General features: G+C 54.0%; 1 protein-coding gene across 1 annotated transcript in view; it reads left to right on the top strand.

The window, feature by feature from the left end:
• Positions 1–15,009, top strand: part of SFI1 (SFI1 centrin binding protein) — an 88,227-nt gene that overhangs the window by 69,245 nt on the left and 3,973 nt on the right. The window contains exons 16-23 of the mRNA XM_055549592.1: positions 5,140–5,221; positions 5,545–5,723; positions 6,429–6,504; positions 7,474–7,550; positions 8,298–8,400; positions 9,473–9,569; positions 14,061–14,221; positions 14,671–14,745. Of these exons, the coding sequence (XP_055405567.1) occupies positions 5,140–5,221; positions 5,545–5,723; positions 6,429–6,504; positions 7,474–7,550; positions 8,298–8,400; positions 9,473–9,569; positions 14,061–14,221; positions 14,671–14,745 (850 nt within the window). The remainder of the gene's footprint in view (positions 1–5,139; positions 5,222–5,544; positions 5,724–6,428; positions 6,505–7,473; positions 7,551–8,297; positions 8,401–9,472; positions 9,570–14,060; positions 14,222–14,670; positions 14,746–15,009) is intronic.

The following is a 15,009-nucleotide window of genomic DNA, read 5'->3' on the forward strand; positions in this document are numbered from 1 at the left end:
TCTTCGCATCAGGTAGCCAAAGTATTGGAGTTTCAGCTTCAACATCAGATCTTCCAGTGAATACCCAAGACTGGTCTCCTTTAGGATGGACTGGATGGATCTCCTTGCAGTCCAAGGGACTCTCAAGAGTCTTCTCCAACACCACAGTTCAAAAGCATCAATTCTTCGGCACTCAGCTTTCTTCACAGTCCAACTCTCACATCCATACATGACCACTGGAAAAACCGTAGCCTTGACTAGACGGACCTTTGTTGGCAAAGTAATGTCTCTGCTCTTTAGTATGCTGTCTAGGTTGGTCGTAACTGTCCAAGGAGTAAGCATCTTTTAATTTCATGGCTGCAGTCACCATCTGCGGTGGTTTTGGAGCCCTATGACCTGGTTGGAGAACAGTCCTAAAGAACAGGCCATCTGTGTCCTCAGAGTGTCAACACAGGTTCTTCCAGGGCTCAGAGCTGGTGCTGAGGGGTGTGCCCTGGGGAGGCTTGCTTTGCGGGTGGGGGAGAGTGGACGGTGGGATGAGGAGGGCTAGGCTGAGGGGCCGCCTGATCCTGCAGGTAGATCACGGACAGGTGTTTGAGCAGGTGCGTGGAAGTAGTGACACTTTTGGATATTGCCCTGAGCACAGTGCGCATCACTTAGGGCAGACATGGGGAGGGACCAGCACTGGGAGAAGTTGGCATGCACTTGGCTTTGGAGGACATCGAACGCTGGTGTGAGAGGGTCAGCCAGAATCCTGGACTCCGTACACTAAGGTCAAGGAGGTGCTTTTAGTGGGTGGCCACGAAGCAAAGAGGCTGGCATGGGCTGGCACTTTTCTTTGCCCCCTCTGCTGCAGAGAGGGGCTTTGCCTTAGTTTCTGTACTGAGGTCTAATGTAAGAGGCATTCAACAAATGACTTCACTACCTACAACACAGGTTTCCTTTACAAATGAGCTGGTTCTGTTGCTTGCATGTTTGTATTTTGGGATGTCATGGGGACCAGAAATCGAGGGCACCTTCAAAGCAGCCCAGAGGAGCTCCTAAAAGGGATGTGGTTGGCGTCAGCCTTGGGCGAGTTGAGAACCATCACTTGAGACAAAAGTGTGGAGGGTGAATCAAGGTAGGGAGTCAGATGGAGGCTTGAAGGCTGGCGAAAAAGATCTAGACTTTACTTCTTTGGGTTTAGTTGGATCTTTTTAGAAAACTTAGTTTTTCAGGTTCCTGCCTTCCTAGTTCACGAGAAGGCAGAGTGATTGGGAACCTGGCTTAGACGCCGACAGGCCTGACTGAGTGCAGACCCCACATTTCACGCTTGGCAGCTCTGTGACTCTGGGCAAGTCACTCAGTCTCTCTGAGCCCCAGTTTCCTCAAATGTAAAATGGAGATGAATTGATAATATCCCACAGGGTTGCCATGACCATTGAGTAGGATAATCCATCCCCTGGAACTGATTTGTGGCTCTTAAGGTAAATTGATGTCCATGGGTTTGGTTTCGAGTTTAGCAAATCAAAGTTCCAAAAAAAGAAAAAAAGCGTATGTTCTATCTTTCCATAATTCTTGGGGTACTTAAAATATTTCAGGAATATAAACTGAATTCGTGGTGGAATCTCATGAATTATGACTAAAAAGTTTATTAACCAGCCAGTGAAATATTATACTGAGAATGAGGCGACACCATTTGCCTTTTTTTTTTAATTGAGCTAAAATTTACATACAGTAAAAGGTATAGATGTTAAGCAAGTAGATTGAATTTTTACACATTGTGTCGCAGGATAACTAGCACCCCAGCTGAGATACAGAATGCTTCCATCATTCCGGAGAGTTCCTTCTTGCCGTTTTCCAGTCAGTTCCTACCCCAATGAGTAATCCCTGATCTTCGTTCTGCCCTTCTAGGTTCGTTTTTGTGTGCTTTTGAACTTTGCACAGTGGGATCATATAGTACCTGCTCTATTGTGTCTTTGAGTCTTTTAAAGTTCAGCCTAATGTTTTTGAGATTGAGCCAGGTTATTGCATGTATCTATATCTGTTTTTAACTTGCTGAGTAGTATTCAATTGTATGTGTCTAAGACACTGTTTCAATCTGTTTTAACATAGGAGTTGTTTTCCAGTTTGAGGCCGTCGTACCCAAGGCTGCTATGGACATTGTGTTTTAGTGGAGCACATTTTCACTTCTCTTGGGTCGATACCTTGAAGTACACTTCTGGGTCAGAGGGTGGGCATCTGCTTAATCTTGTAGGTGGCTATAGCATTTTCTGCTCACACCAGAAAACCTGAGGATTCTGGTTGCTCCAGCATCCTCACCAACATTAAAATGTTTTTTTTTTATTTATTTTTGGTTGTGCTAGGTCTTCGTTGCTTCGTGGGCTTTTCTCTACTTGTGGCGAGTGGAGACTGCTCTCTAGTTCCAGTGTGTGGGCTTCTTATTGCGGTGGCTTCTTGCTGCTGAACGCAGGCTCGAGGGCATGTGGGCTTCAGTAGCTGGGGCTGAAGGGCTCTAAAGCACAGGCTCATTAGTTGCGGCGCATGGGCTTAGGTGCTCCACAGCATGTGGGATCTTCCCAAGTCAGGGCTCGAACTTGTGTCCCTTGCATTGCAAGGCAGATTCTCAACCACTGGACTACCAGGGAAGCCCCAACATTTGCTCTCGAAGTCTTTTCAGCTTTGCCATTTCAGTGGGTATGTGGAGAGCTATTTCATTTTCCTGATGACTAATGATGTACAGCATTTCTTTAAAGCCTTATTGTTGTTGTTCATTCGCTAAGGCATGTCTGACTCTTTGTGACCCTGTGGACTGCAGCACGTCAGGCTTTACTGTCCTTCACTATCTCCTGGAGTTTGCTCAAACTCATGTCCATTGAGTTGGTGATGCACTCAGCCTTCTTTGTGGTCAAACTCTCACAACCTTAATGGCTGCTGGAAAAACCATGAAAGTCGCTCGGCCGTGTCCAACTATTTATGACCCCGTGGACTGACAGTCCATGGAATTCTCCAGACCAGAATACTGGAGTGGGTAGCCTTTCCTTTCTCCTGGGGATCTTCCCAACCCAGAGAGTGAACCCAGGTCTCCCACATTGGAGGCGGATTCTTTACCAGCTGAGCCACCAGGGAAGCCCAAGAATACTGGAGTGAGTAGCCTACCTTCTCCAGTGGATCTTCCCAACCCAGGAATTAAACCAGGGTCTTTACCAACTGAGCTGTCGGGGAAGCCCACAGCCTTGACTGATCAGACCTTTGTCGGCAAAGTGACGTCTCTTCCTTAAAGCTAATGAGCCAGAAACAGGACATGTGTAATTTGACCAAGTCAGATTGACTGCCAGGAAGGAGGGAGCTCTGGAGTGCTGCTCTCTGTACATGAGGGAAGGGAATTTGTAACCGAGGAGGCTCTAAGAGAAAGAGGGTTCCTTTTTGGATGGATTGCTGTTTCTGAGGCCAGATTGGGGCAGGTTTAGAGGTAGGGACTCACTTGGGAGCATTGCATCGTGAGTGTCCTCGGGAGTGAGTAGTCACAGCAGAGCTTGTCTGGGCATCACTGCTGAGGACAAGAGGGTCCTCGTGGTGTCTGACAGCTGCCGCTTCTCACCGAGGGAGAAGCAGGCTTGGCTTGTGGTTGGCTTCATCAAGTGTGGGAGTCCTCCAGACCTGATGCATGGTCGGGCTGCATTTACGCTTTTCAGTCTGAGCTGATTTTCATCCTTGGAATACCAGACAGGTTTTGATCTTTTGGCCTTTATCACATGCTCACTGACCACTTTATACCTTTTGGGAGGTGTCCGTTCAAGTCTTCCTCCTAGTTTTTAAGAGAATTGAATTGTGTGTCTTGTAAAAACTCTTACTGATTTGTAGAAGATTTTAAAAATATTTTCTGGATACCAGCTCTTTGTTGGACTACGGTATTGAAAATACTCTCTTCCAGGATGTGGCTGGCTTTTTCATTTTCTATTTATTTTAACTGAGAGCAAAGTAGGTGATTATATATGTATTGACATGAATTAACAGTGTGTTTTGTTTTCATTTTTTTGTGAGCGGAAGTGTTTAATTTCAGTACGGTCCAATTCCTTGATTTTTTTTTCCTTTGAAAATTTGTGATTTGGGGATTCCCAGAAATAATTTCTGGTCTCTGCCTCAGCTCAGTGAGATTGTCGTGCTCTCCTCGGCCTCCCTACCCTGTCCCCAGTGTCCAGAAGGAGCCCCCCAGGCGAAATGGGGCTCACCTTGCACGTCCCCTGTCCCTCGAGGATCACACCTGCGGTGCCTGGAAACAGTAACTTCGTGCATCTTGTCCCAGTTTGTACCACGTGGATGGACTGGTTGCTGTGTCCTGGCAGGAAGTGGAGCTCTTTGTTCTGAGTGGTGTATCTGACAGGTTAAACGCCAGGGTCGCTGTCTCCCGTGCCCCAGCATCAGTCCTAATGGCTTTGCCAAGGCACAGCCCCTGCAGGCTGTTGACCAGTTGTCCCAGTGCTGCTTTTGCAGGTTTTGATGTCGGCTTCCCTGGTGGCTCAGACAGTAAAGCATCTGCCTACAATACAGGAGACCCGGGTTCGATCCCTGGGTTGGGAAGATCCTCTGGATCTGGCAACCCACTCCAGTACTCTTGCCTGGAAAATCCCACGAACTGAGGAGCCTGGTAGGCTCCAGTCTATGGGGTCGCAAAGAGTCGGACACGACTGGGCGACTTCACTCACTCACTCACTCACTCATGGTGTGCAGGTAGACCTGGGCAGAGGTGCAGACCATCTCTCTGTCCACTTCACCTGAAATACTTGTTTGAACTTCTTTTTCTTGGGGCCCAGCTCAGCTTTGGGTTTTCTAGCTTCTGTTTTTAACTGCTTGCCCTAAGGATGTGGGTAGCAGCAGCCTGGCTGCTCAGCAGGGACTGGAAGGGCTTTCTCTGAGCCCGTCGAGCACTGTGGGTAATTCAGCATGGGGCACAGGAAGAAACAGGGTCTTCAGGCCTGAGTCGTCTTCACGCCGTGTGGGTGAGGCCGGAAACTGCGTGGAATGTGTGGGGTCATTTGGGGGGTTTGGCTTTTGTCTGCTTTCCTTGCTCCCCACCTGGGCTTATTTGGCTTTTAATATAAGAGAAAAAACCCAGTCATTTGGAACTTCTCATTCTTGTGGAGTTAAGTGCTCTCCTGTTATTCACTTGGGTTCTTTCAGGGAGATGTTAGAGAAGCAGGTGTTTGCCATCTGGTGTCAGAAGATGTCTCAGCATCGAGAACACCGCTTGGCAGAGAGGATGGTGAGTGGCTCCCCCGGGGCCCCCCAGGGAGGTGCTGGGACGCTCAGGGCCTGCTTCAGGTCTCCACCTGGCGCCTTGCCCCTGAGGACGCTGCTGGACACAGACCCATGCTGCAGGGCGACCCGCCTGCAGCCAGGCTTCACGAGGCCAGGGCAGGGCCTGGCATCTGTTTCCTTGTCTGTCAGTGGACTCTGCAGATGGTTTCTGGGCCCGCCCAGCTCTTGCATGTCCAGCTCTTCCGCCTTGGTCATCGTTCGTGGCCTGGACTTTTCCTGGCTTCTGTACCACCGCCTCTGTGACCCTTCCAATCTCTCCTGCTGCAGGCCGTGCTCCACGCAGAGCTGCACCTTCTGCAGAAGTCGTGGTCTATGTGGCGCCAGCAGGCAGCGGCACACCGCCTGGAGCAGCAGCAGCATGCACTGGCCTGTGCCCACCACCACCTCGGGCGGCTCAGGAAGGCCTTCTGTGTCTGGAGGGAGGGCGCCCGAGGGCTCAGAACAGAGTGAGTGGCCACTCGTGCCTTGGAAGCCCTTCCCTGCTCGGGGCAGCTTTGACTATAGTGGCAGACTGTTAGCTCTGAGCGTCTGCTGGTGGGGGTGGGGAGGTGGTCGTGTCAGCCTGGATTCTGGTCTTAAGTCCCGGAAATTCAACCTGAAACAGTCTAAGCAAAACCGGGGCTGCAGTGGGAGGCTCCAGGGGCGCTCATGGATCTTTGGGCTCAGGACCTTGGCTGGTCAGCAGGGCCTATGAACCTGAGGTCCTGCCCGTCAGCTCCATCCTGCTCACTGTTTGGGGCCACTTGAAGCGCCCATGGCCGGGGCAGGCTATGGCAGTTTCACCACACCCCGTAGTCAGGGACCAGGGCGGACAACCCCGTGTGCCCGGCAGGCGTCGTCCTGCCCTGGGTTCTCTCTTGATCTGCTTTGTGCTCCGAGGGTCTCTCACCTCTGGAACTCTGGCCACGTTGAATCTCCTCCTCAGTTACCCGTTCCCACATGAACACAGAGCCCTGTGAATTTGTCCACAAAAATTGGGCTGCATGAGTGCTGTTCTGGGTGGAACGCCCAAATCCTTTGGCAGCTGTTCCCAAAGGGTCTTGATTCCCCTGCATGTTTAAGACCCCCTGGGCAGGGTCCCGGCTGCAGTGGGGTGCCCCTCGAGAGGGCCTTCACAGGGTCTGGGCTGAGTGCCAGCTGTCTCCCTGCAGGAGGACGGGCACCATGCGGGCTGCACGGTTCCACGCGGCGTGGCTTCTGCGCCGGGCCTGGACCAGGTGGCGGGAGGTGAGGCCTTGGCACGGGCACTGCCCGCCTGGGGCTGTGGGTGGGTGGAGCCTCGTCAGGGTGACTCAGGGCGGACACACGGTCTCCTCCACAGCCCGCGGAGACCACCTTCCCCTGAGTGTGTGCGGGAGGCCAGGCGGCAGCTGGGGTGAGTGCCCAGCTGGTTTCATGAGATGACTGGGCATAGGTCCCCGCTGCAGCAGGTGCCAGGCTGTCCCTCCTGGACTCTCTGAGTCTAAAGTTCCTGGTCTGACGGTTCACAGACGTCCTCTTCAGGGCGAAAAATGTTCACACTGCTGCTGGTTCGCACTGACCCGCAGGAGGCGTTTGCCCCGTGTCATCCTCACAGCCCTCTAAGAGCTGCGTGTTTACAGAGGAGGATGCTGGGCTTGGGGTTAATAACCACTTTACCCGAGCTCCCCCAAACCAAGAGTGAGACCGAGGCCCGGCCGAGCCCCCCTCAGCGCTGGGCCCGCGGCGGCCGGCTCTCTCCTCCCCGCAGCGCCGGGCCCTGCGCGGTGCCGAGTGGCGGAAGCTGGCGCGCGCCGACCTGCACCACCAGCACAGCTTGCTGCACAGGGCGCTGCAGACCTGGGGGGTACGCGACGCCGCGGTCCCCCAGACCTCCTCGGCTGGCAGGGAGGGGCATTCGGAAGACTTTGTTCCCCTTCCTTGTTCCTCCCGCCTCTCCCGAGGTAGTAATTCCACAAGACTCAGAGCAAGTGCCCTGGCCGGTGGGTCTTACACCCCTGAGCTAGTTCCCTGTCCTTCCCCGGGGGCCAGGGGCCTGGGGGCTGGACTCACCAAGTGAGGGCATAGCTGGTCCTCTCCCTGTTGCCGGGTGGGCTCCTGGCCTCCCCCACCCCCTGTGCTGCCTGCTCTGGGCATCACAGGCCCTGTACCCTTGCGGCTGCCCTAGAGTGACGAGCGCTGCGGCCCGGATCCTCCAGTCCTTCTGGTCATCTGCAGGTGTATCGGAGCCGGGTGCGGAGCGTGCTGCAGGAGGCGGCTGCCAGGGAGAGCCGGCACAAGAGGCGGCTGCTGCGGTGAGTCCGCACGTCCCTGGCACAGCCCAGGGACTGGGGAGCAGGCTGCAGACCCCGGCAGGTTGGGGGGACCCTGACCAGGGTCTGGCAGTCACGCCTGGCTGCCTCCTGCTGCTGAGAGCAAGGCTTCGGTGTTTCCAATGCTGGTGCTGTTCACTGGGGCCTCACGTGTCTTGAACCCACACTGTGTGCTGAGCGGGGCCTCCGGGAGGCACCTGCGCCATCTCCCGCATGTCTTGTTCATCTGAGTATCTTTCCCTGCCCCGTTCAGACCTGCGGGAAGTACCTTGTCACCTCTGCTCCCTCCCAGGCCCACCTCCTGCCCTCCCCCCACCCCCTGCTCTAGGCCTCTCCAGCCTCTGGGACCATCTGCATCGCACACGTGGGCTCACTCAGGCCCCTCGGCCCCGCTGTGTTCTTCCCCTGCCTCGGTCTGTTCAGCACCTGCTGTTCCAGGCTGTGCTGCCCTTCCTCAGTCTTCCGTCTGCACCTCTCTTACCGTGGATGCAGCACCTCTGTCGTTGTCACTGGGTCGCAGCCCTGTGTTCCCCGTGGCGCCTGAATGCACGAGGCCGTGGTGCCCGTGGTGCTCCCACAGCACCGCTCAGCCGCGTGCGGGGTGTGCAGTCAACGTAAATCATCCGTGCGACAGACACGCTCGGGTGTGGGGAGACCTCGATTCACGACCAAGCAGAAGAGCCTCACACTGTCCACCCCAGGTCACCCTGTCCCCCCGTGTGCCCGCAGGCGTGTGTTTCGTTGCTGGAGAGAGAACGCTATGGCCCAAGTGGACGAAGCAAAGAAGATGTCCCAGGCGGCAGCTCACTACAGGAGGACTCTGTGCTCCAAGGTGAGCCCTGTGGGCCAGCTGGCTGCCGGGGGGCTGGGGCCGCGTTCCTGCGAGGGGGCAGCCTGGAAGTGCCTCCAGAGGCATGAACTGAACGAGGAGCCCGGAACAAGAGACAGCGCCCTTCTGCACATACACAGCAGGGCCAGCTGGCAGGCTTGTGTACTCACTCTTTTTACTGAATTCTGAACCAACATCCGTAAAACAAAGGCAGGGCATATACTGACTGTGAACCAGCTCTCCCCAGAACCAGGGTTGCCCACATGCGTGGAACCTTCCCTTGGGACGCCACGCCTCTGTCTCCTTGTATCAGCACGGGATGTACAGCGGGGAGGCCTCCCTGACCCCTGCTGCTCTTTGGCCTTGCGGGATTCATGGCCTCGGGGGCTTCCTGGAAAGTGAGGTCACTGGTCACGGTTGGCAGGAATTGGTGCCCTGGCTCCACGTGCTGGGGGTGCATGGGAACAAGTCACGTCATGTGACAGGACGCACATGCCGTGGTGGAGGTGGTCCTCGACTCCGGGGCGTTTCAGAAGAAGGCAGTTTGCTGGGAGCCCAAGGCTGTCCTGGCAGCTCTGGGGCCTCCATGGACAAACAGCAGTTCCACATGGTCAGGGTCCAGTCTGCTCTCGGGGAAGTTCACAGGCCGGCGTGAGCGCCCTGCTCTGGAAGGACGGTCGGGGCTCGGAGGGGAGGCGGCCTCTGGGGAGTGGAGTTCGTGACTGTGTGGGAGCAGGCGGCAGGCACCCTCTGTCCTGTTACTGTGGTTTCACGTGTGCCTCACGTATGTCGCACGTGACATGAAGCTTCCACTTAACACATAGGATGGGAGCCAGAGTGAGCCTTGATGTCTGCACAGCACTGTGTGAAGTTCAGCTCCTCTGGGCCCATCGCCTGGGACACAGGGCTTCCTGCGAGGGGCCTGGGCAAGGTGGCCTGGGTCTGTGTGGACGGCGGGCACTTCCTGGAGCCCACATGAATGCTGTTCACTCCATGAGGAGCCACCCGCAGAGCCAGGTTGACCCCAGGAAATGGGGACGTGCCATGACCACACTCTTCTGCTTCTGCCCCTCAGGTCCTGCTTGAGTGGCGAGAGGCAGCATCTGTGCAGGTGTATTACCGAGAGCAGGCGGACGGGGCTGTCAGGGAGGCCCAGCTGGTGCTGAGTAGAGGTAAGTGGGGCCCGGAAGCTAGATGGTGATGGTTCAGTCATGTCTGACTCTTTGCGACCCCATGGACTGCAGCACGCCAGGCTTCCCTGTCCTTCACTGTCTCCCAGAGCTTGCTCAAACTCATGGTCATTGAGGCCATCCAACCATCTCATTCTCTGTCGTCCCCTTCTCCTGCCTGCAGTCTTTCCCAGCCTTTTCTGATAAGCTGGCTCTTCTCAACAGGTGACCAAAGTATTAAAGGTTTAGTTTCAGCATCAGTCCTTCCAATGAACATTCAGGGTTGATTTCCTTTAGGATTGACTGGTTTGATCTCTTTGTGTTCCAAGGGACTCTCAAGAGTCTTTTCCAACACAATTCAAAAGCATCAATTCTTTGGCACTCAGCCTTCTTTGTGGTCAAACTCTTCACATCCATACATGACTACTGGAAAAACCATAGCTTTGACTAGACGGACCTTTGTTGGCAAAGTGATGTCTCTACTTTTTAATACACTGTCTAGGTTTGTCATAGCTTTTCTTCCAAGGAGCAAGCATCTTTTAATTTCATGGCTGCAGTCACCATCCGCAGTGACTTTGGAGCCCAAGTAAATAAAGTGTGTCACTGTTTCTACTATTTGCCCATCTATTTGCCATGAAATGATGGTCCTGGATACCATAATCTTCTTTTTTTGAATGTTGAGTTTTAAGCCAGTTTTTTCACTCTCTTCTTTCACCTTCATCAAGAGTCTCTTTAGTTCGTCTTCACTTTCTGCCATAAGAGTGGTGTCATCTGCGTATCTGAAGTTATTGGCATTTCTCCTGGCAATCTTGATTCCAGCTTGTGCTTCATCCAGCCCAGCATTTCTCATGATGTACTCTGCATATAAGTTAAAAAGTAGGTGACAATATACAGCCTTAATGTACTCCTTTCCCAATTTTGAACCAGTCCATTGTTCCATGTCTGGTTCTAACTGTTGCTTCTTGACCTGCAAACAGGTTTCACAGGAGGCAGGTAAGGTTATCTGGTATTCCTATCTCTTTAAGGGTTTTCCACAGTTTGTTGTGATCCACACAATAAAAGGTTTTAGCATAGTCAGTGAAGCAGAAGTAGGTGTTTTTCTGGAACTCTCTTGCTTTTTCTATGATCCAGCAGATGTTGGCAATTTGATCTCTCCTTTCTCTGCCTTTTCTAAATCCAGCTTGAACATCTGGAAGTTCTCAGTTCACGTACTGTTGAAGCCTGACTTGGAGAATTTTGAGCATTACTTTGCTAGCGTGTGAAATGAGTGCAATTGTGCAGTAGTTTGAACATTGTTTGGCATTGTCCTTCTTTGGGATTGAAATGAAAACTGACCTTTTCCAGTCCTGTGGCCACTGCTGAGTTTTCTAAATTTGCTGGCATATTGAGTGCAGCACTTCAACAGCATCATCTTTTAGGATTTGAAATCGCTCAGCTGGAATTCTGGCACCTCCACTAGCTTTGTTCATAGTGATGCTTCCCAAGGCCCACGACTTCACATTCCAGGATGTCTGGCTCTAGATGAGTGATCACGCCATCATGGTTATCTGGGTCATTTTTTTTGGTATAGTTCTTCTGTGTATTCTTGCCACCTTTTCTTAATATCTTCTGCTTCTGTTAGGTCCATGCCATTTCTGTCCTTTATTGAGCCCATCTTTGCATGAAATGTTCCCTTGATATCTCTAATTTTCTTGAAGAGATCTGTAGTCTTTCCCATTCTGTTATTTTCCTCTATTTCTTTGCCTTGATCACTTTCTTATCTCTCCTTGCTATTCTTTGGAACTCTCCATTCAGATGGGTATATCTTTCCTTTTCTCCTTTGCCTTTTGTTTCCCTTCTTTTCTCAGCTATTTGTAAGGCCTCCTCGGACCATTTTGCCTTTTGCATTTCTTTTTCTTGGGGATGGTTTTGATTACTGTCTCCTGTACAGTGTTACGAACCTCTCTCCATAGTTCTTCAGGCACTCTGTCTGTCAGATCTGATCCCCTGAATCTATTGGTCACTTGCACTGTATAGTCGTAAGGGATTTAGTTTAGGTCATACCTAAATGGTCTAATGCTTTTCCCTACTTTTCTTCAATTTAAGTCTGAATTTGGCAATAAGGAGTTAGTTCATGATCTGAGCTACAGTCAGCTCCTGGTCTGTTCTTGCTGACTGTATAGAGCTTCTCAATCTTTGGCTGCAAAGAATATAATCAGTCTGATTTTGGTGTTGACTATCTGGTGAGGTCCATGTGGAGTCGTCTCTTATGTTGTTGGAAGCGGGTGTTTGTTGTGACCAGTACGTTCTCTTGGCAAAAGTCTGGAAGCTGAAGAGCGGCCTGTGAAGATTAAACTCAATGTGCTGGCAGGGCCGTGCTCCCTCCGAAGGCTTTGCAGTGATGGGGAGGTGGTCTCCTCCCCTGCCTCAGTTGGCTTCTGGTGGCTCCCGGCCACCCTTGCTGCACCTCAGGCTGTAGACATGTTGTCACTCCGGCCTTATCATTCCTCATGTCATCATACGTGTCTGTGTCTCTTCTTAAGAGACCAGTCATAACTGGGTTAAGGGCACACCTCACTCCAGACGTCAGTTGCTCCACACACCATTAGCTCAGGTTCTGGGGTGGATGTGACCTTGGGAGGAGTAAACTGTACATTCCAGTCCATCTTCACATCCTTTTCCCAGCTAATTGCCGTTAATGAAAAGGCCCAGGCTTGAGATCTACAGAGAAGTAAAGACCTGGAGCTGGAATGGAGTCTTGGAGGCAGTTTAATGGGGACGTTCTGCTCGTGACAGTTGCTTGTCAGGTCGGGCCCTCCCTGTCAGGGTCCTGCTTCCTTGTCTGCTTGGGAAGCAGGGACTGTCCAGCTGGCCCCAGGCAGTCCCATGACCTGCCGTTCCAATGGCCTGGGGGGACCGCTGCTGGAGAGAGATGTGAAAACAGGGACCCTTGGGTCTGCAGGGGCACATCTGACACTCTGAGGAGACAGCTGCTGGTTAGAATGAAAGAGAAATGGTTTAAATCGGACCATAGAGAAAATGGATCAAGCTCTTAAATTGGCTTAATAGCATTTGCTCCGAGACAAAAGCTAATCCACCCAGGTTTGGTTCTGACTGGTTCTTGTGTTAATGAACACAGTTCCATGCTCTCCTGGATGGAATCTCAGGGTCCAGCACGCTCCTCTGTGACCTCAGACTGCCCCTCACCCTAGAAACCAAGGCTAAATGTTTCTAGTCATTCCCAGGAAAGATACCATGTGCTCAGCCTGCCCCCAGTCTCTGCTGGGACGGAGCTTTGGCACCGGTGCTGCACGGCACCCAGTTTGGGTCAGGCGACCGCGGTGGGGAGGTGACTGGCACAGCTGAAGCTGCTTCCCTTGCGGGCCTGCCGGCAGCATCTTTCCTCAGATGGCTGGTGGCACATGGCTGGCCCTCGGCTTCTGTGTCCATGAGGGCTGGTGTGGGGTGCTGGGGCCTGTTGACGACATGCCGTGTTCTCAGCACGCAGCACGTGTGCAGGCCATACCCATGGGGCTGTTTCTTGGCATAAGTGAGCCTCTGAGTCTCAGGCACACCTTGGTGGTCCAGGGCTTGGCTGGGGCTGCAGGAGGACGGAGCAGGGGTCAGGGGTCGTGGGCACTCATGCCCATCAATGGCTGCGTGACTCAGGCAGGGCCTCCTCTCAGCCTCCGTGTGCCGGCTGAGTGTGGGAACGGTAGTACCTGCCCTGGAGGTAGTCGTGGGGGTCCAGTGAGGCTCACACATCCGTGTGTAAAGCAGGATCTGGGGAACAGCAGCACTTAGTGTGACACCTCCAGGCTAAAGGAAAAACTCCAAAAGGGAAAGCAGCACCAGAACAGAGTGCTTGGTCCCTCGAGAGAGTCTGGTGACAGACACGCATGGCGCAGCCCCGACCCACATGCTTGCAGAGCCCGGCTGTCAGAGGATGCGCTCAGCAGAGCCAGGCTTCGCCGTGCCTGGCTCGGGCTGCCTGGGCCGCTGAGCCTCGGTTTCCTCTCATTGCCTCAAGCCCAGCAGCTGCTTGCAGGCGGCTCTGCGGGGGTCTTGGCACACCTGCGGCTGCTGTGCACAGGCTTATGGCTCGGGTGGGGTGGGGGGGTTCCCGTCAGGGTGTGCACAGCCTCTGAAGGTGGCCAGAGCTGTCCTCACAGAGGACATGTCCACACGCAGTGGTCTCACCCAGGTTCTCCACCCTCTAAATTTCACTGTTGCCTACTGGTCCGTGAGGGCTTCCCAGGTGGGGCTAGTGGTAAAGAACCTGCCGGTGCTGGGACATAAGAGGCACAGGTTTGATCCCTGGGTTGGGAAGAACTGGAGGAGGCCTTGGAAACCCACTCCAGTGTTCTTGCCTGGAGAATCCCATGGACAGAGGAGCCTGGTGGGCTACAGTCCATGGGGTCGCAGAGTCAGACACGATGAAGCGAGTTAGCACGCACAGCACTAGGGGTCCACGTGTGTCCTCCACAAGAGCTGACTGACTCCAATGTGTCTCAGGCCGTCTCAGGACCTGGTTTCGGCTCTGGCGGGACCGAAGCCGGAGGGCTGCCCAGCAGAGGGTGCAGATGGAGCGGGCACTGCGGCATTGCTGCCGGAAGCTGCTGCAGGAGGCCCTGGCCCGGTGGAAGGCACACCATCAGGGCTGCGTCAGGAAGAGGGTGAGGCGGGGGGCAGCTCCACAAGCTTCCCAACGCGGCTGGGCTGTCTGGGCCAGGAAACCGCGTCCTGGCGAGGAAAGGTCTTTCCTGAAACGCTCCCAGCAGCCAGTGTGGATGGTGGTGACCGGGGTCCTGTGGGTGCAAGGCTGCCTTTCTGGTTGGTGAGTGAAGGCTGGGGAAGCAACCTCAGGAGCCTGTTCCCCGGGTGGACAGTGGCTTTGCAGAGAACCCATTCAATCTGAACCACGCCTGTCAGCACTGGGTGAACTGCAGAGCTATCTGGACACCCCATCTGTGCAGGAGGCCCTTGGCTTCATCCAGGATGACTCCTGCTGGTGGGAGGAGATGCTGGTGGGCCTGGAGCCCACGACGCCCTCGGGGGCTCTGGGTGTGGGCACCTGCCGGCCCCAGGCACACGGCCCACAGCCCACTACGTGCTTTCTCCCCAGCTGTGGCAGAGGCAGGCCGCCCGACTCCGGGCCCAGACGCTCAGCCGGGCCTGCTTCCACCAGTGGAGACGACAGGTGGGCGCCCTGCAGAAGCCCCTCCCCGTCCTGCTCCCTCCCGGGCCTGCCTCCAGCTTGTGCTGGTGTCACCCTCCTCCCGGGGCTTCCCCATCCCCGCCAACCACTGCCCAGCACTGCCAGCTTCCTTCCCTGGGAACCTGTCTAAGGCCAAGTCCCTTCCTGCAGTTTCCTGTTGAAAACATGTCAGGGTACCATGTAGAAATTGATAGGAAACCCACTTTAGGTCTTCACTGAAGCTTTGCGGAGACACTGGGCAGACTG

This window comes from Bubalus kerabau, chromosome 16 (assembly GCF_029407905.1).
Source record: "Bubalus kerabau isolate K-KA32 ecotype Philippines breed swamp buffalo chromosome 16, PCC_UOA_SB_1v2, whole genome shotgun sequence".
Classification (NCBI taxonomy): Eukaryota; Metazoa; Chordata; class Mammalia; order Artiodactyla; family Bovidae; genus Bubalus; species Bubalus kerabau.